At 43.7% G+C, this 22,231-nt stretch overlaps 1 protein-coding gene across 1 annotated transcript in view; it reads right to left on the reverse strand.

Moving 5' to 3' along the window:
• TSPAN2 (tetraspanin 2) overlaps nucleotides 1-22,231 on the reverse strand; it is a 131,123-nt gene that overhangs the window by 57,335 nt on the left and 51,557 nt on the right. Inside the window, exon 2 of the mRNA XM_075264048.1 lies at nucleotides 14,910-15,015. Within this exon, the coding sequence (XP_075120149.1) occupies nucleotides 14,910-15,015 (106 nt within the window). The remainder of the gene's footprint in view (nucleotides 1-14,909; nucleotides 15,016-22,231) is intronic.

Below are 22,231 nucleotides of genomic sequence, written 5' to 3' on the forward strand. Positions count from 1 at the left end.
CAACATCTCCTGGGCCAGATTTCTTGAGATGAGGCCGTTGAAGCCTTGGGCATGTGGGTGGGTTGCGCTGTACTTTAGCATGAAATGAAAGGCTTGGGAGATGGGGAGTTGCTGGGAAGAGGCGCATGATGGCGCGGGCAAAAGGAGAAATGGCAGGAAAAGGTGAGGATAAGGGTGAACTCCCCAAAGTGTCAGAGGCAGATGTGGAGGTGTCCTGGCTCCTGGTCTGGACTGCAGCGCCAGCCCTGTCAACAGTGGAAGAGGCAGTGGCCGCCAGGCCAAACGACGATTATCCTGCGCTTGCTCTCACCCACTGAGCCCAGGGCTTGCCTTCCAAATGATGGCACCCGCAAGAGGTGGTGAGATTCCTCTCCGCAGATCTCCAACCCATCTTGGACTTGCAAATTGCACTAAATTTGTCATGTAACTGACATGTATATGATGAGTCTATCCATTGTCTGTTCATTTTGGTGAAAGTCAGCCTGTCAGCTGACAGACAGCTGTGCTTGTCAGTGATGATGTCACCGGCTGCTTGTACCCCCAGTTTTTGCTGCTTAGCTTGCCTCCACATCCACACTGCTTTTGCCCCTACACATCACCCCTATCCATGCCTGTGCCTCTAGCCATAAGTCTGCCACCCATGGAAACTCATGGTGCAGAAAGTGAGGGAGCTGACTCTGAGGAACCCTTGGGTTTTGTAGCTGGTACTCCATCAAAGGTCTCTGCTGCTCACACACCCTGCTGAACATACGGTATCTAGGGTTAGAGCGTGTGGTGACCTCGCACAACAGTAGGTGCTTCAGGCAGATGTAGGCCTTGCTGGAGTGTATTGCGGCTAGCTCCAGGTACTGTAGACTTGGGAAAGTGGGTGTCCAAGTGCCGCACTTTCACCCTTAGCTCAGCTAATTTGGGGTATGTTTTTAAAAATCATTGCACCACTACATTGAACATGTGGGCCAGGCATGGAACGTGTTGGAGGCTGGCAAGCTCCAGAGCCCTCCAACAAGCTAAAAAACCTGGCCCCAGGGGCAGCGGGGATAAACAAATTGCCATCTCATCCAGGATGGCATCCCTGACCTCAGAGGCAGTGTGCTGTCCGTCTCCCAAGCTGATGAGCTTCAGCCCAGCCTGCTGACGTCTCCCCACACCAGTGTTGCAGCGTTTTCAGCTCGTAGCTGGGGTAAATCTAACAGTGGAGGAGGAGGAGGGTGGTGTTTCAGCCCTCCTCCCAGGAATGTTTTGTGGGGAAACAAGTCAGGAAAATTCTTGAAACGGGAGAGTTTTGCATCTTTGCCCTTGCTGCCTATGGACATCCCTTTGCCTCTAGCCACCATTTTCCCTGCTTTGCTTGCCTCCAAATCCACACTGCTTTTGCCCCTAGACATCACCCCAGTCCATGCCTTAGCTTGTACCCCCAGTTTTTCCTGCTTAGCTTGCCTCCACATCCACACTGCTTTTGCCCCTAGACATCACCCCAGTCCATGCCTTAGCTTGTACCCCCAGTTTTTCCTGCTTAGCTTGCCTCCACATCCACACTGCTTTTGCCCCTAGACATCACCCCAGTCCATGCCTTAGCTTGTACCCCCAGTTTTTCCTGCTTAGCTTGCCTCCACATCCACACTGCTTTTGCCCCTAGACATCACCCCAGTCCATGCCTTAGCTTGTATCCCCAGTTTTTCCTGCTTAGCTTGCCTCCACATCCACACTGCTTTTGCCCCTAGACATCACCCCAGTCCATGCCTTAGCTTGTACCCCCAGTTTTTCCTGCTTAGCTTGCCTCCACATCCACACTGCTTTTGCCCCTAGACATCATCCCTATCCATGCCTCTTCCCCTAGCCATAACTCTGCCACCCCTGGAAACTCATGGTGCAGAAACTTTGGTTGCTGACTTTGAGGAACCCTTGGGTTTTGTAGATGGAACTCCATCAAAGGTCTGTGCAGCTCACACACCCTGCTCAAGATATGGTATTGTAGGGTTTCAGCGTGTGTGAATGACGGACAACAGCCTGTGTTTGGACAGATGTAGGCCTTGCTAGAGTGTTTTTAGGCTAGCAGCGACTCCTGTGCACTTGCAAAAGTGGGCGCACAAGCGCCGCATTTTCAACAGTAGCTTCGGTACATTTGGGTATGTTTTTAAAAAACTTTGCACCACTAGGTTAGACGTGGGCCAAACATGGAACGTGTTGGAGGCTGGCAAGCTCCAGAGCCGCTACCAGGTTCCAGCCATTATCACAGGCGTAAAAATGCCAGGCCCCAGGTGTAGCAGGGAAAAAAAAATGCCATCTCAGCCAGGATGGCATCCCTGACCTCGGAGGCACTGTGCTGTCTGTCCCCCAAGCTGATGAGCTTCAGCACCGCCTGCTGACGTCTCCCCACACCAGTGTTTTAGCGTTTGCCGCTAGTAGCTGTGGTGGAGGTTGCAGCGTCGTAGGGTTTCAGTCTACTCCTGCCATGAATTTTGGCCTGGGAGAGGAGATAGGCCACCCCAGTTTGCACCCGGGGAACAGACTCCACCACATTCACCCTGCCTGTCATTAAAGATAAGCACTGCAGCATCCCTGACCACAGGCGCTTGTCCAAGTGTCGGTGGTCAAGTGGACCTTGCAGCAAAGCGCGGAACTAAGGGCCCACCTGATGTTGAGTGACACGTGCTGGTGCAAGGCGGGGACGCCACACCGGGAGAAGTTGAGATGGCTAGGGACGGCATAGTGAGGTGCCACAGTTGCCATCAGGTCCGGGAAGGCGGGAGTTTCAACAAGCCGGAACGCCAACCTCTCCTGGGCCAGCAGTTTAGCGATGTTGGCGTTCTAGGCTTGCGTGGGTGGGTGGTTAGCGGTGTATTTCTGCCGGCGCTCCAATGTCTGAGAGATGGTGGGTTGTTGTAAAGAAGCGCCTGATGGTGCCTTTGATGGTGCAGGAGAAGGAGATAAGACAGAAACAGGGGAGGATGAGGGAGAAGTCAACAAAGTGGCGGAGGCAGATGAAGTGATGTCCTGGCTCGTCCTCTGGAGTGCATCGCCAGCACTGTGAGCAGAGGCAGTGGCATGAACGGCGGGCGACGTTTGTCCTGCCGTTGCTGCCTGCCACTGATTCCATTGCTTGGATTCCAAATGACGGTGCATTGAAGTGGTGGACAGGTTGCTCTTCTCAGGGCCCCTACTCGATTTCGAGAGGCAAATTGTGTAGACGACACTATATCTGTCCTCGGCGCATTCCTTGAAAAAACTCTACACCTTCAAGAAACGTGCCCTCGATGGGGGAGTTTTTCTGGGCTGGGTACAAAAGGGAACATCTTCGGACATTCCGGGTCTGGCCTGGCTTCGGCAAAGCAGCTGACCTCTGCCTCTGGACATGTCTCTGCCTCTAGCTACCCTTTTTGGTGCTGCACCTGCCTCAACATCCACACTACTTTCCCAGCTTGACATCTGCCTTGTCCAGGTGGGGTCGGTGTCCTCGTCGTCCACCACCTCCTCTTCCAACTCCTGTCTCGCCTCCTCCTCCTGCACAATGCGCATGTCAACTGGCTGCCCTGACAGCAACTGCGTCTCATCGTCGTCGATGAGGGTGGGTTGCTGGTCATCCGCCACCAAATCGACCGGAGATGGAATGGAGGAGACTCTAGTGTTTGAGCATCTGGACACAGATACTCGTCTGTTAGGTCCGTGGAATCGCGAAATGGAGGGGCAGGTTGCGGTACAGTCAAAGGAAGGGAGAACAGCTCTGGGGAGCAGGGACAGTTGGGGTTATTGTTCTGAGAAGATTGGGAATTTTGGGTGGAAGGAGGACAAGACTGTTGGGTAAGAGGAGGTAGAGGCTGACTGGCTGGTGGACAATGTGCTTTAAGCGTTATCCGACAGCCATTGCAAGACCTGTTCCTGGTTCTCGGGCCTACTAATCTTTGTACCATTCAGCCTAGTTAATGTGGAACTTTTGTGCAAAGCGCAGAACTTAGGGCCCGCCTGATGTTAAGGGACACACGCTGGTACAAGGCTCAACTCACCCTAAGTGCCAAAAACACTGCTGGTGCAAGGCTCTACTCATGCCAAGGGCCTCAATCTCTGCTGGTAGCTCAGCTTAAGGTCATGTAACTTTGTTTGGAAGGGCTCATGTTAAGGGCTAGAAAAGTGAATTTTGGAAGGTCTTACCACATCACACACACACACACACACACACACTCACTCAAAATGACAGTTAAGGGTGAGGGCTTTTGGAATTCCCATTGCCTATTCCATTTGTGGTTGTCATGGGGAACGTGATTTAAAGGGGTGGTTGTTACTGTTTGTTGAGCTTAAATTGGGGTTTGTGTCCATCCATTTGGGGAGTAAAGAAGGTTTCCAGGTATTTTCCCACTTTGATAGAGGTTTTTTTGAATGTGGAAAGTGTGTAGTTGTTAGGCAGTGATGTTGGGGTAATAGAGGGTCTTTGGTGTGTTAGATGCCCCCAGGCATGCTTCCCCTGCTGTCCCAGTGTCATTCCAGAGGTGTTGGCATCATTTCCTGGGGTGTCATAGTGGACTTGGTGACCCTCCAGACACGGATTTGGGTTTCCCCCTTAACGAGTATCTGTTCCCCATAGACTATAATGGGGTTCGAAACCCGTTCGAACACACGAACATTGAGCGGCTGTTCGAATCGAATTTCGAACCTCGAACATTTTAGTGTTCGCTCATCTCTAATAATAATCATAATATAGGTCTGATAACAACCAATACTATATGTCATCACATTCCCTCTCATAACATTAATTTATAAGTGACTGTACAGTATAGTTTTAGTGTCAGTGTTCTGGTAAATGTGGCCCCAGGATTCTGACTGCACTCACAATTCATACATTTTGTAGGATTTACTGGCAATAAACCCTTCGTCCTCTAAATGTTGTATGCAGGAAGCCTACAGTGGATTATTATTCCATGTAATTAATAGAAAGCTGCCTTCCACTCCTGACACTAGAGTCCATTCAGCCCGCAGGTAATTAGACCATCACTTCCTGAGCTGCAAAGCAAGGTATTTGCTTCATTTTTATTTGGCCTATATGTACTCACACTGCATCCTGAGATGGAAAATGTGATGGAATTTCTGCAAGCTACACAGACAGCAAAAGTATTGCAGGGATAAAGGGTATTCTGTGTGGTACAGTGCATGAAAAGGGCCCTTATTCTGTCTCCTGGAACTAGTTTCCACTACACTAAACTCACTGCTATGTGGAATATTCCATCTACCGTTGATTTTGCCGTCCCTGCAATGTCTTCTAAGACTCATAGGATGAGATCTGCTGCCAAGAAATAACATATCCAACATTATCTGTAGCTTATTCTTACATAGTGTCAGGTAGGTAGAATGAATCAAAGTATTTAACATATTAGCAAGGCATTGAGTTGATATCTTTGGCAATACTTGTTTCTCCATAAGTGAAATCAATTATTAAAGGGATCCTGTGCAAGTGCAAGTGGTGCTATCTGTGTAGAGTAGGCCATAAAGCAGGAAGAGCTAAGCAGGTTGCTATGTAATATACGGTATATTCGCTGGAAAAGGTTCAGTATAACCTGTCAATTATTAACTGAAATTCCTGCTTATCTTAAGCCTAGAAATCCAGTGGGAATCCAGCCTAGTAACTGACCACTACCCCCGTCTGCATGCCAAATTGTCAAGGCAGTCATACCAGGCAGTCAATTATTGAATAGGACCGACCCCTGGGGAGGGTGGTAGTGAACATTAAACCTGTGACATAACTGAGTCATTGTCATTATAATATATTGAGTTGATATTTAAGAAAGCACCTAGTTAATTTTAATATAGTGTAGACACACTGGGCGGCTGAAATGCCATCTAGTTACAGAGACAGGCCAACCAGTATTGTTCATTCCTGGGTCCCATCTTCCCAATCACACTGCAGGGTCCCCAATCAGTTATCCTGCCGTGTCTGCCTGAAGAATCCCACTGTGTGGGCGCATATCTCTGGATCACAGGCGTAAGATTCAGACAGCAGGCTACCCCAGGTAAGAGCTAGGCAGCAAACAACTACCGGAAAATAAATGCTTTTTTCTATTTTTTTTTATGTAGATAGACACAGAGCTCACAATGTACTTTTTTTTTGTTCCCTATCAGTATGTCTTTTTGGAATATGGGATGGAAATCCATGCAAACACAGGGAGAACATACAAATTCCTTGCAGATGGTTTTCTGCCCTTGGCAGGCTTTGAACACCAGGACTCCAGCACTGCAAGGCTACAGTGCTAACCACTGAGCCACCGTGTGGCCCCACGGAAAATACATTTGTGTCAGCAACAGTTTAGGAAATTGCATATGAGTGGTGGGTAATATTTGTTTGCAGTTATATAGCGAGCCCTCAGAATTAATTTTATTGGCGGTTCCTAGTTATCCTAGTCCAATACTTCATAGACTTCTCCAAAACCACCTTTTTGAGACCACCCATTAATCCACAGTGGATTTCCTGAGAGATTTTCAGTTCACCAACTATCATACTTATTGGTCATCTCTTCTAAGAAACTGACCAGTTTTCAATTCAGTTCTAAGTGGTCTTCTGAAACAGGTTTAACTAAACTTCTATATCCAAATTTCACCTATAGCTTTTGGCCCACTGTGGCAGGAATATTTGCACTTGAGAAAGGGTTATCAGCCCAAAACGCGTTGCTTATTACTCAATAAAGAAGTGTTGCACTCATCTCCGGATGAGCGCTGTTCCTTGGCCTATTCCTTGAGGAGGCTGGTCTATTTGTTCGTACTTCTCTGATGTCCGTGTGGCGGTTTGGCAGCAGTTACCTTGGATCATTTACCACCAGTTTTATACATGCTCTTAGGGTTGCTGTGACATCATTCACAACCCCACCCGGTGAGAGGGCTAATTGTCTTTTCACTACTGTCGTATTGGGTTGGTTAATGCACAAGGATCCGCTCGGTGTTGTTTCTCCTTTTATTTTCTCGTACAGTGTCATATGGCACAAAAGAGATTAAAAATCATAGTTAAAAACCTCAGCCCAATGGAGGTCAGAAAAAAGAAGGCCGAGAATGTGACGTCTGCTGCAACCATTTAGGGGCTTTATCTATTTAGAGATGACCGAGTACTATTCGGATCAGCCGATCCGAACAGCACGCTCGCATAGAAATGAATGGACATAGTTGGCACGCGGGGGGTTAAGCGGCCGGCTGACGTCAAAGCGGAAGTACCAGGTGCATCCATTCATTCCTATGGAGCGTGCTGTTCGGATCGGCTGATCCGAACAGTACTCGCTCATCTCTATCTACTATATATAATTATGTGAACAGAGTCTCATATGTTTTCATACAAGTTGTATTATATAAGGGCAAAACATTAATGAAAATAAATTCTACATTATGTTCTATATGCTGTATGTGGGTGCCAGAGAAGACAAGTCCCTCAGGTTGTGGGTTCTGCATTTCACTGTTTTAAGAGGGACCTGACCTCTTAATATAGTCAGAAAACTGCCAACAAAATTCTCTTCTTTTCACTAAAGGCTACGTATCCCAGACGCTAGCTATAACATGGTCATAATGGGAGTATAAATACTGTGACTGCTTCTCCATAAAAACAATTTCCAAACACAAATTGAGTTATGGATTAGGCTGTACCACTTAAAAGACTGGGCTGGTCACTGATGGGTTGCAGAGAAGCTTTTAAGATGTTGCAGCTGCCAAAACACTATTTCCTTCACTCAACTTCAGTATGGTATCACTGAGAAAAATGGAAAATGAAACGTGAAATTTTGCAAAGGGGAAGCCATTAATTAAAGGGCCTTAGAATTTTATAGTAAGATACCCTTAGTAGGATTTAATATATGGGAAATGGTCCACGGCAATGATTTCCCTATACGAGACAGAAGCATATGTCCATTCCACTACTTGGCTTACCCTCAGTTATATCCTGTATTATACTCCAGAGCTGCAATCACAAGGCTGAAATCTCTCCGGAATGAACAAAACATAACCATGACTGCCCACTGTCAACAGAGCTTGCTTTGGATATGGAAATGGATTATTAACCCCTTCTACTGAGCCAGCAGAAATTCCTAAGTGTATATAGTATTTTAGATGTTAAATCATTTAAGAATCATTTCTGCAGTGCAGAAATAAAGAATAGGTTAAATTCCAGAAATGACTAAGTGCTGGCACTGACAAGTTTGTTTCATACCTCACATGGCAGGATGTGGCAGAAAAGTGTACATTTTATTATGTGGAAGAAGTGAAAATAGTCCTAACAGAGGTATCTGTAAAATGCATTATCATGCAGCCCCTGCACAGCGCCTTAAAGAATGAAAACAGAATGTCTTCTGGCGGCTGGTACAGAAGTGATTCCTCCCCAAATAAAATACCCGGTGGGTACACGGAACACACCATATAATACACTAATGAACATTAAGTTCTTTAACTCTCTATAATGAACTGTTATATGTCAAGCTGCACAGCTAACTTGGCATCCGAAGCCTATGACGTGGTTAGGAAAGTAAGTAGAGCTCAGTGCACACTAGCAGTATAAAAACATGTAGTTCTCCCAAGAAAGTTCCAAGTATAAGCTAGCCGGTATTGAGACTGAGGCTTTGTCTTTAAGGCATTGTCTTTAGGTTATAACACATACGCGCCCGTACATCTCAATCGCTTTAACTATTTTTCCATTGACTTATTACAAAAGGCTGCATAAACACTATCTAATGCTAGGTTCACACTAGCGTCCGGAGTCCGTTCTGAGGTTTCCGTCTTCTGCATGCAGAAGACGGAAACCTGTCAGACCGGGTTCGGCCGCATGCGCCGGTGAGCATTTTATGCTCTCCGCTGCGAAACCGATTTTTTAAACCGGACACAGAGTACTGCATGTCCGACTTGGTGTCCAATTAAAATAAAAACGGTTTTGCGGCGGAGAGCATAAAACGCTCACCGGGGCTCACGGCCGGACATCTTTCAAACCCATTCAAATGAATAGGTGAGAAAGAGTCCTGCAGGTTTCCGTCTCCTGCTCAGTTTTGTGCAGGAAACGGAAACCTGCAGAACGGAGACCGGGCGAAGATGTGAACGAGCCCTTTGTTTTACACAAGAATGAGTGTTTTTCCACTTTCTACTTGTTTTTACCATTTCTAACTTTCTTGAGTGTCAGTGAATTAAAACAGACTGATGTGGACAATGGCTTTACTTTCAGCTGAAACGTTGATACAATTGTGCCTAGGTAATATTCCGTGAGCTAAACTGTCCGGACACTAGACTAAGGCCCTATTCACATCTGCATTCAGGAAGTCTGCTTGAGGACTCCCCCAACGGAAACCTATACGCATAGGTTGAGAGGGGATCTAATAGCGGTCTATAAATATTTGAAGGGTAGTCATAGTGCAGATGGATCTACCCTATTTTCATTAGCACGGGGAAATATAAGAAGTAATGGGATGAAATGAATAAGAAGCAGATTTAGATTAGATATTAGGAAAAACTTTTTGACAGTGAGGGTGGTGAGTGAGTGGAATAAGCTGCCATGGGATGTGGTGAGCTCTCCATTAATGGAAACCTGGACAAACATTTAGCTGGGATGATTTAGGCAAACCTATTATTCTGGAGTTGGACTCGATGGCCCTTTGTGGTCCCTTCTAAAGAAGAAGAAGAAGGTGGGAAACATTAAAAAGCAGTTATCTGGGAAACCTGCCGACCCCATAGACTATAATGGGGTCTGTGTGGTTTCCGCTCGGTTTCCACACAAAACATGCGGAGAGAAAATTTTTGCAAGCAGGACTTTTCTCTCTTCATGATTCGTGCGGAAACCGAGCGGAAACCACACAGAACCCATTATAGTCTATGGCAGTGGTCCTCAAACTGCGGCCCGCGGGCCACATGCGGCCCGCCAAGCACTTCTGTCCGGCCCCGCCGACAACGCCGGCAGCTGTGCATTTATAATGAAGCTCCTGGGGAGCTCGGGCCAGGCCATGGAGCGCACTTCACTTTATGTATTGGAGGGCACCGCTCCCGATGTCTGTACCGACCTGCTCTGCTTCCGGCCCACTGTTTAAAAAGTTTGAGAACCCCTGGTCTATGGGGTCGGCATGGTTTCCTTTTGTACCTGCTTTTTAAAGGAGGACCATCTACTGTCTAGTTTTTAGAGACCAGAATGTGATCAATGGAGCCAGTGTCCTCAGTGGTCATGTGGCATTCTGCTGGCATCACTGGTCAGCCATGGAAGCCATGATACCAGTAATAAGTTACATGGCGGCTGCTTGTAGAATGAAGGGACCACCCTAGTGTGCTCAATTGGCGATGAATTAAAAAGGCGCGCATTGTTGTTTTTTTTCTGTTATTTTTATTTTTCAGAAGTTAGGTAACATCCTAAAATCTCTAGTAGGTTGTTCACATCATATGGTATCAATACTGATAAACTATGGACAGAATTGTGTTGATGGAAGGTACAATAATTTGGCTACGGCAGGAGCTGGTGACTCACGTTTAGTAAATTCAGGCTAAACTAACAGGTGGTTATGATGTTTACCTTGTTCCTAGGGTAACTCTCTCAGCATGGAAGGCAGAAACCAGACCTACGGGGCTTTTCTGACTATTTATTGGTCATCTATACTTATCTAGATTAGTCTGCCTGAAGATAGATTTCAATGTTTATGCCAGAAAATTCTTTACTATATTAATCTACTCATATGAATGAGAAAGTAGTGTAATAAGATCTAACTCAACTATTACTTTATAGAGGTGACTGTACAGTACATGACACAGCAATATATTCAGGGACATAGCGGCGATTAAATCATGTAATAAAGCGCTGCAGAAAAAAAGCACTTTTCACAAAAAGTGCAGAGTTTTCCTGCCCCAATCATACCTGTATGGAAAACGCCGGCGTTTCCGAAAGTATAATTTACATGCTGTGATTTACATAAACGCCCGCCTTTTTTAAAGGGATTCTACCATCTTCAGTGTCTTCCGGCGCAGGCTCATAACTTCTAGCAGAGCAGACTGCGCAGGTGCACAGGTCACGGGAAAATGGCAGTATTGTTAGCAGCCATTTTCCCGTGGCCTGTGCGCCTGCACACTCTGCTCTGCTAGGTTACAAGCCTTCGCCGGAAGAAGACATTGAACATGATGCGGCGGACGAAGAAGGAGGCGGCGCTTGGAGCCGCTTCTCTAGCAGCGGTGGGGACGCCCTCATCGCTGTTTGAGCGCTGGGGCCCACCCCCATTGCTGCGAGAGAACTCATTTGCATATCGGTAAAAAACAGTATTTCTGAGGAACGCCGCGGCGGAGACCACATCTAAAGGTAAGAGACGAATAGCCTTTCTAAAGTCTATTCCGACGTCTTATCCACAAAAAAAAAGTTTTAATGGTAGAATCCCTTTAAATCACAGGATTCATTGTATGGATGGGATAAGCCAGAATCCCATCCACTTTGCAGGTACTGTAAAACACTGCGGCATCTAGCTACATAGGGCCCCAGCCTTATTGATTTTTTTTTTCCCGCCTCTGATTCTCAAAATTGGCAGAAATACAGCGCGTTATCACAATGTAGGACCCTGGTCTAAAGGGCTATTCCCATTTTGAACATTTACAGGATTTCCAAGTAACATAAATGTGCAGGTTCTCACAAATTTCTAAGAGGAATTACAGAGGAATGGAATAGCGTATATTGTATATATACAATTATTTAATAAAACCAGATATATCCAGAGGGGTGACAGGTCCCCTTTATTAGGAAAGCAAGTTTCACAGCTTGAAAGAGAGGAAAAGGTGAACAAAATCAGATCAACTTAGTTCTTAACATAATGATGAGACAATGATGAGAGGATAGGCATGGGTGGGTGATAAAGCTGCACCAGAGCGACTGTCAGCCCCAACCCCATAACAACTGAACGAGCTGCTTACTAGTATCTGCACCACTCGCTCTGAGCACAGCTGTAGTATGCTATATTAGGATCTCAGGCAGCCTATGTGTCATTTGGAAATCCTTTCCTGTAAAAATAGCCCTGGCTACTCCCAACAACAGAAGCAGAGCGTTGAATATGTTTTTTTTAAGCCTGTTTTCACTACATGATCACTCCTAAAATGCTTTGCTTATCTAAAAATCATATAAAGAGATAAGGATTCCCCCTCATTATCAAGATGGTATTTAGTCTCCACAACCCTATCATAAGACAAATACATGTAACAGTATGTAAACTGACCAAGAGTATTAACATCTTATTATACGTTTCTGTACAGTTGTGAGACAAGACTGTTATCGCCTTTAGGATCTGGATTTCTGCATGAGGACCTATCCTTTCAATAGGTCATCAATATTTTCACTCCAGAACAAGCCTTCAGGCTTAGTAGGCCGCAGCAAAAAAGCGCTGTGAGTAAAAAACGCAGCACCAACGTTTTTCCGCATTGCTTTTTACAGAAAGTTTACAGAGGTTACTGCTCGTATTTTCTGCATCCATTATACCTATAAGAAAACCGCCAGAATAGATTTGCAGATTTTGCTACGGCATTTTTGCGTCAAAGCCAGGAGTGGATTGAAAAGAAAAAGGAAAATGTAAAGGCATTTCCCTTCTGTTAAATCCACTCCTGACTTTGGCCAAAAAAAAACTACAGCAAAATCTGCAACAAAAATGCTACGTTTCTGCAAAATATATAGGAGAAATATATAGGAAGCTCCTAAACTTCTCCATTCTGATCTATCCATCCATTTTGTTATAAAAATAAATTCTAGCAGAAGAGACGACGGAATTCCAGCAAACACCAGGCATGGATGAATAAAAAACTTGAACCTTTATTCTTCAATCCGTAAAAACCATTTATGTGGCTATTTTTTCAATATTTTTAATGGTATTAATTTGAGGAGGCTTATATATAATTTAATGTATTCTCTCTGTTCTGGTAGATCAGATATGACAGGACGGAAGGAAGTGAGTATACAGTATATACAAAGCAGTTGTTGGCATAACAAACCTTCCCTCTGATTACTGGGATTGGTTTCTTCCTGGCAATCACTTCATCAATACCAGGATGGAAGAGATCAAAGAACACAGAAATGTTAGAGACTGTTACAGTTTCACAGACGTTATTGAGGAGCATAGCCCCGTCCCAGAGGATAATAGGTCAGATGCATAGCCAGTCTTACAGGTGTGTATTTCGTTGCTATCACAGGATAGGTTTTAATCTTGGGCAAAGCTCTTTAAATCCTGCGCACTTTGCTGACCCTGGCCCATTGAGGGAGCGAAATTAAAATTTTAACAACTTTGGGCATGCATGCCACAGGAAACTATTCATATCCCACATCCATAGAAGTACATAGCTCAGTCATAGCCAATGCATATTGTGCATTGTCAGAAGGAGGGAAGAAATGTGCTATGTCCAAAGTCGCCCAGCCTTTTATATACTCTATATACAAATGTTTGGCTTTTTAACGTACTACCGCCAAAGATGAATTGCAAAATCCATATGTTACACATACATTCTTTTAACCCCTTCCCGCCGATGGCATTTTTTGATTTTCGTTTTTCGTTTTTGCCTCCCCTCCTTCAAAACCCCATAACTTTTTTATTTCTCCGCTCCCAGAGCCATATGAGGTCTTAATTTTTGCGGGACAAATTTTTCTTCATGATGCTACCATTAATTATTCTATATAATGTACTGGGAAGCAGGAAAAAAATTCAGAATGGGGTGGATTTGAAGAAAAAATGCATTTCTGCGACTTTCTTACGGGCTTTGGTTTTACGGCGTTCACTGTGCAGCCAAAATGACATGTCCCTTATATTCTGTGTTTCGGTACGGTTCCAGGGATACCAAATTTATATGGTTTTATTTACATTTTGACCCCTAAAAAAATTTCCAAAACTGTGTTAAAAAAATTTTTTTCTAAAAGTCGCCATATTCCGACGGCCGTAACTTTTTTATACGTAAGTGTACGGGGATGCATAGGGCGTCTTTTTTTGCGGGGCTGGGTGTACTTTTTAGTTCTACCATTTTCGGGAAATGTTATTGCTTTGATCACTTTTTATTCAAATTTTTATCTGAATCAAAACAGTGAAAAAACGGCGGTTTGGCACTTTCGACTATTTTTCCCGCTACGGTGTTTACCGAACAGGAAAAATATTTTTATAGATCTGTAGAGCGGGCGATTTCAGACGCGGGGATACCTAACATGTATATGTTTCACAGTTTTTAACTACTTTTATATGTGTTCTAGGGAAAGGGGGGTGATTTGAACTTTTAATTCTTTTTATATTTTTTTATATTTTTTTTAACTTTTTTTTTTTTTTTTTTGCATTTATTAGACCCCCTAGGGGTGTTGAACCCCAGGGGGTCTGATCACTAATGCAATGCATTACAATGCTAATGCATTGCAATGCATTGCAAAAAAGCATCCTTTCTTTTGCAGGCTGCATAGACCAGCCTGCAAAAGAGAGGATTTGCAGACAAGCCTGGGAGCCTGTACAAGGCTCCCGGCTGTCATGGCAACGGGACGTCAGCCCTGGAGCATACTCCAGGAGCCGGCGATCCCGGTCAAAATGGCGGCGCCCATGCGCCGCCGGGAAAATGGCGCCTCCGGCGCCTTTGATCGCGGCGCCGGAGGGGTTAATGCTTCCGATCGGTCCGGGGACCGATTGGAGGCATTAAAGCCGGTTGTCTACTGCTTAAAGCAGTAGACACCCGGCGGCTATGGCGGCCGCCCGGCTCCCGGGCGGTCGCCATAGTTACAGACCCGACATGCGCCGTACTATTACGGCGCATGTCGGGAAGGGGTTAAACATGACGGTGCCAAATATAATGTCCCATAAAAAATAATAGCAAACATCTTTCAGAACATGATAGTGCCACAAATAGCACTTTAGAAAAAAAAATTATAATACCAGACAAATGTTCCACAAAGAATAATAGTACAGTACAATGTAATGGCAAACATGTGAGAAAAAACTTACCAATAAAAAAGAATTCATATACATCTTTATCGCCTTCACTTAATTCTTTTATATTCCCAGAAAGAAGAAGCCACAACCCAATACCAATTATCGCTGAGCCTGCAAGCTGAAAACAAAGAAAAAAAAATTAATATTGTTATATAATAAATCACTCACGGAATATAAATTGTCTACAAAACAGATTTCTGTGCTGTGTAATCTGCAAAGAAGATAAAACATCCTAAACTTTTTTTTACTTACTTAGAAAGTAAAAGTTTTGTCATTTTCTACAATATAAACTGAACCAAAATGTAATGTACTTTAGAAATGTGTCTTTCACCATGAAAATTCTCTCTAAAGTTCCTGCCTCTAGGTGTCTCCCTTGTAGCTAATTTGGAGTTAACTCCTTGCTGCTAGGGAAAGCCTGTCCATAGAAACCATCCAAAAGCATGATGTCTTCACATTGAGTGGAGGGGGAGGCTCTGTTCTGTCTTCACGCAATGAATGTAGAGGAAGGGGTTTGATTCCCCCCACAGTCGCCACACACTTCTGCAAACTGCTTGCTGAGTGCAAAAGACACATTCTTCAACTCTCACAGCTTACAATGTAAGAAAAGTGTTCTATGTACTTGTATCTAATTCTGGCTGTTTACAGATATGATATTATTCACAAACAGCAAGAAGTTTTTACAGACAACGAGCTTCACTACAGTTTGTATGGCAAGTGAGCAGCGCGGAACCTAGAACCCCGACCCTTCTTCCCCACAAATCTAATATTGATGGCTAATCCTATATAAAGTGATTTATAATCCTATACATATGTTCCACCAAAATCCCAAAGAAATAAACAAGCATGATTCCACAAAATTCACAAAATCTTTTGCAGAAATTTGAATGCCATCCACAGATTTCTGCCATAACGCAAATACATTCACGCCAGTCGCTATGACATCATCAGTGCCGCGTTGGAAGCCAATAGCAAATGTTTTGTGCGAGACATTCTGGGTGTGGTAGGAATATGGCAGACAAAGAGACGAATGGGAGAGGAGCCCACTGACATTTAAGGAAGCTATGTGTCCCTGAACAGGTGAACAACATGCTTTCACTGGTTTGATAGGAGGTGCCATCTAAAAAATTGTAATATACTTTTGTACGTGCCAATTATACCATGTAAATTATACCTGCGGAAACATGTAGGTATAATAAGGGCAGAAAGTCCGTAGAGGAAAACTCTGTGAAAACGCTGAAGAAAAAAACGCAATGCATTTCCAGTGTAGTTCCATTTGCAGCATTTTTTTGCAGGGTTTTGCCACATTTGGTCTTACACAGATCTAGGCCATTTACCAGACAGATCTTTCACACTGCACTAAATTTGTGGCTCACACCTTAACCACAACTAATGATTTACATATTGTACATGCAGACAGTTTTTATGTTCAGATATTAAAGACATTATGTAATTCATAATTTTTTTTTATATAAATGTGATGTTTTCATATTAAATTTACAAAATGCTGTAATGTTGAAGCTCTCTGTTATAATACACCACACATTTAATTAGTAACGTACACAGAGACATTGTGGAAAGGAACATGGTAAGGCCTCCTTATCTGGATAATAGAATGCACTATACCTACACAAATTAATTTCAGTTATTAAAATATTCATGTTAAAGGGTACTCATGGGCTACCCTTAGGATAGGTTATCAATATCAGATCAGTGGAATCTGACTTTTGGCACTAACCAATTTCTGCAGCCGCTAGATGGGCACTACGTACAGAACTAAAAGCTGGCTGCTCCTCCACTTTGTAGTGGCCATGCCATGCTACTGCAGCTCAGCTCCTATTCTTCATTCTAGATCACACCCTGTGAGGCCAGCAATTAGGTAGAAATATCAGACTGATATCAGACAGTGAGGGACATGTCACACTGGGTGTGATTTAGTGAAATGACTGCATGACAAGATGAAGCTGCTCTCCGCCCCCTATGACTAGTTAAAGGGATTCTATCATTAGAATCCTTTTTTCAGGTCTACCACGTCGGAATAACCTTACGAAAAGCTATCCATCCCCTACCGTTAGATGTCTTCTCTATGCCACTGTTCCAGTGATATTCACGATTTTCACTGTATGTAAATGAGTCTGAGATAGCACTGTGGGCGGTCCCCATATGCTCAAACAGCACTGGGGGCATCCCCTGTGCTGCCTGCAGACTCTCCAGCGATGCGCTCCATCTTCTTCTCGCAACCGCCTCTTCTCCGCGTCTTCAACCAAAAGTGCCGACTGCGCATATTCAGCAGCCATTTTCCTGTGGCCGAATGGGCAATCGCGTAAGAGGACACAGGGAAATGGCTGCCACAAATGTGCAGTTGGTGTTTTCAGTTGAAGACCTGGAGAAGAGGCGGTCGCGAGAAGAAGATGGAGGGCATTGCTGGAGAGTCTGCAGGCAGCATATTTGCATACTCATTTGCATACGCTGAAATCTGTAAATATCACCGGAATGGCGGCACAGACATCTAAAGGTAGGGGAAGAATAGCCTTTCTTCCGGGCGGTCCCCATATAGCCTTTCTTAAGGCTATTCCGACGTGGTAGATCTGAAAAAAATGGATTCTAATGATAGAATCTCTTTCAGGTATATGCATATGCCAATCTATGATCTCAAAAATCTTATAGATTTTCACCAACAGGAATCTTAAAGAGGGACAGCAGAAGAAAGGTCAATACTTGATGCTGCACACACTGGGGCCAGTATAGGGTAGGAAAAACACCTGACAGGTTGCCTTTAATACAATTTGTTTTCACTAGAAAACCCTGTGTAATTTGTCCAGATTTTTCTCTTCTGTGACTAGCCTGAATACCGGTGATGATGGGATCCACTGGTTAGACATCCAACAATTTAAAGAAGACCTTTCATGTCCTCGGGCACATGCGTTTTTATATACCGCTAGAAAGCCAACAGTGTGCTGAATTCAGCACACTGTCGGCTTTCCCATTATGTACCCAGGGCATGAGCCATCAGTGCCATTACCGTTCCTGACAGTCTAACTGGGAACGCCCCTCCTGACAGTACTGTGTGTAGCGCTATACTGTGAGGGGGCATTCCTTACCGCCAGTACTATGCACAGTAGTGTCAGGAGGGGTATTCCCACTTAGACTGTCAGTAACGCCTTTCTGACAGTGAAGAGCTATCGGTAACGGCACCAATAGCTCTTCCCCCGGGGCACATAGCGGGAAAGCCGACAGGGCGCTGAATTCAGCACCCTGTCGGCTTTCTAGCAGTATATAAACCCCCATGTGCCTGAGGACATGAAAAGTCCTCTGTAAATAAGGTAAAGGTTATCTATCATTTAATTCATTGAAGGCAAATTTGTCATATTTATCTTTTGCAATACAAAAAGTACAGTCTGTATTGGATTTAATACATCAAACGGAGCAAATGGTCCTTATCTCTAGCAGACATAATGTTAGTAAAGTAAACATATTTTCATTTTTGAGATGTACTTATTAAACAATAGAAACCCCGAGCCCTTTCAGACCAAATCTAGATGTAACAATTTCATACAATCATTCACTTCTCTTAAAGTTATTTTCACCCTTTAAAAGCTGCAATTTCCATTTGCAAAACACGTCTTACATAATGATAGGTTAAAATGTCCTAGCGTGGAGCTTATGTCACCCCGTCTCCCTAGCGACACTGATATTGCTGAGACTGTCATCATTTTCCATGTAACATAGGTCAATTCCATTTTCAGAATTTCCAGCACCATTAGGGGATCCTATAATTACAAGTGTGCACCACTCCTACAAGTCAGTGGCTGCAAAATAAAAGATGTTCAGGCAATTTCTGGGTTTTCCGACAGTGTCTGCCAGTCTTTCCAACCTCACAGAACTGCTGGAATGCAATGTTTAATCTAGAACACAAATCTTCCTTCTATATATTTATTATTTTGCAGGTTAAAAGTATAAACTTTGTTTTATGGAGGATCAAGATTTAAATAAGTTTTTCCCTTTTCCATACAGGTCTGTTACTTACATTTGGGCATCCAGAGATTTGTAGCGACTTGTTTGAGACATATGAGTTCTGAAAACTGGGATAAAGGATGTGTGTAGGGACTTCACACTATGCCATTAATAAAACTGAAATATTTCCACCCCCGTGAATGAAAGATGTGATCTTTTCTGTTCTGTGCCTTACTTAAAGAGGACCTTATACCACGTCTGTCAAGTCTAGCTCTTTGCATTATTTAGTAGGCACTGCTCCACTGATTTAAGCACAGTTGGATTATTTTTCTCTAGTTCCCACCATTACTGAGCAATACGTGTTATTAGTCTTGGTGTCTCTACTGTCAGATGGCTGGTGTCAGGCAGGAGCAAGCAAAGGGTATGATTGTGAGCTCTGACACTGCCTGCCTCTGACTGGAGCTCTGAATCGCACCTCCTTGCCTGCCTCTGCATGATATTGCCCACCTGACAGTAGAGATCCCACATAGTATATCAGGTATCAAAACTAACTGCATTAATTATTTGGGTGGGGTGGAGACCAGGAAAAAATTCCAACAGATGCTAAGATCTGGAGTTGTTGGAGGTGGTGAAAGGTCTATTTGAACTTCCGATGCAATGCAGAGATATCCAGTGCACTACAACATTTTTTTTATTTCACAGTTGTATTAAAATTGCAAAAACTCTCCAAAAAATTATATATATATATATATATATATATATATATTTATTTATTTTTGCAGAATTTGAATTTACAGCTCAAATAACTAGGACCGGCACATAACTCTGTTGCCTTATGTGCATTTTAAACCTTTTCTGATCTAACACATTTTAGCCTTAAACCAGTAACATGTTATCTCACTCTCTGCATTCCTGCTTTCATAACTTTTAACATTTTATTTAAATGTAGCCTTATGAGATCTTGTATTTTGTGGGTACATAAGACTTGATTTGATCAATTTTTATTACTTTTTGTTTTTGAGAGGAGATTAACAAGAAACATCAAATCTGGCATTGCGTTTTAAGGTTTATTGCATTTATCATGTAGAATAAATGACATACTAATTTTATTACGGGTGATATCTCAAAATCCAGGTGGTCAAACATACTTGATCTTGCCCCCACAGCTCCAGAGTTAGAACCATTTAAAGTGACTGCTATCTCTACAGCCTCTCTGAACATATTCTGCATATGGTAAACTATAATGCAGCAGGGTTCATTTAGAACTATGTGTGTGTGTACATTTACATCCTCCAGAACTTTTAGGCAATGTAACAAGAGGATCCAGCTGGTTCTGACCTCAGGTCACATTAGAACCAGCACCACTCCCCTCAGTTGCTTCAGCTTTACATCCTCTATTGTGTTCACAGACAGGCTATGAATGAACCACTGGTGAATCCCTAACTGGGCCTCTGAGACAGGCGGGCCCCCACCTCAAACAAGATATTCTTAGTAGAGATGAGCGAACAGTGTTCTATCGAACTCATGTTCGATCGGATATTAGGCTGTTCGGCATGTTCGAATCGAATCGAACACCGCGTGGTAAAGTGCGCCATTACTCGATTCCCCTCCCACCTTCCCTGGCGCCTTTTTTGCTCCAATAACAGCGCAGGGTAGGTGGGACAGGAACTACAACACCGGTGACGTTGAAAAAAGTAGGCAAAACCCATTGGCTGCCGAATACATGTGACCTCTAATTTAAAAGAACAGCGCCGCCCAGGTTCGCGTCATTCTGAGCTTGCAATTCACCGAGGACGGAGGTTTCCGTCCAGCTAGCTAGGGCTTAGATTCTGGGTAGGCAGGGACAGGCTAGGATAGGAAGGAGAAGACAACCAACAGCTCTTGTAAGAGCTAAATTCCAGGGAGAAGCTTGTCAGTGTAACGTGGCACTGACGGGCTCAATCGCCGCAACCCAGCTTTCCCAGGATCCTGAATGGAATACACTGTCAGTGTATTCCCGTATACCCGATATATACCCCGATACCCGTTCCAACGGTGTGCCCCCCCACCTTCACCCCAGAAATACCCTGCAAGTCCCCTAGCAATAGAATTGGGGCTATATACACCCACAATTTTTACTACTGGTATACAGTGCCATTGTCTGACTGGGAATTCAAAGAATATATTGGGAATACAAATACCCTCATTTCTTGCTACTGCCATATAGTGCCAGTGTCTGACTGGGAATTCAAAGAATATATTGGGGTTACGTGCACCCACAATTTTTACTACTGGTATACAGTGCCATTGTCTGACTGGGAATTCAAAGAATATATTGGGAATACAAATACCCTCATTTCTTGCTACTGCCATATAGTGCCAGTTTCTGACTGGTAATTCAAAGAATATATTGGGGTTACGTGCACCCACAATTTTTACTACTGGTATACAGTGCCATTGTCTGACTGGGAATTCAAAGAATATATTGGGAATACAAATACCCTCATTTCTTGCTACTGCCATATAGTGCCAGTGTCTGACTGGGAATTCAAAGAATATATTGGGGTTACGTGCACCCACAATTTTTACTACTGGTATACAGTGCCATTGTCTGACTGGGAATTCAAAGAATATATTGGGAATACAAATACCCTCATTTCTTGCTACTGCCATATAGTGCCAGTGTCTGACTGGGAATTCAAAGAATATATTGGGGTTACGTGCACCCACAATTTTTACTACTGGTATACAGTGCCATTGTCTGACTGGGAATTCAAAGAATATATTGGGGTTATAAATACCCTCATTTCTTGCTACTGCCATATAGTGCCAGTTTCTGACTGGTAATTCAAAGAATATATTGGGGTTACGTGCACCCACAATTTTTACTACTGGTATACAGTGCCATTGTCTGACTGGGAATTCAAAGAGTATATTGGGAATACAAATACCCTCATTTCTTGCTACTGCCATATAGTGCCAGTTTCTGACTGGTAATTCAAAGAATATATTGGGGTTACGTGCACCCACAATTTTTACTACTGGTATACAGTGCCATTGTCTGACTGGGAATTCAAAGAATATATTGGGGTTATAAATACCCTCATTTCTTGCTACTGCCATATAGTGCCAGTTTCTGACTGGTAATTCAAAGAATATATTGGGGTTACGTGCACCCACAATTTTTACTACTGGTATACAGTGCCATTGTCTGACTGGGAATTCAAAGAGTATATTGGGAATACAAATACCCTCATTTCTTGCTACTGCCATATAGTGCCAGTTTCTGACTGGGAATTCAAAGAATATATTGGGGTTACGTGCACCCACAATTTTTACTACTGGTATACAGTGCCATTGTCTGACTGGGAATTCAAAGAATATATTGGGGTTATAAATACCCT

The sequence above is a fragment of the Leptodactylus fuscus genome, chromosome 2 (genome assembly GCF_031893055.1).
Source record: "Leptodactylus fuscus isolate aLepFus1 chromosome 2, aLepFus1.hap2, whole genome shotgun sequence".
Lineage (NCBI taxonomy): Eukaryota > Metazoa > Chordata > Amphibia > Anura > Leptodactylidae > Leptodactylus > Leptodactylus fuscus.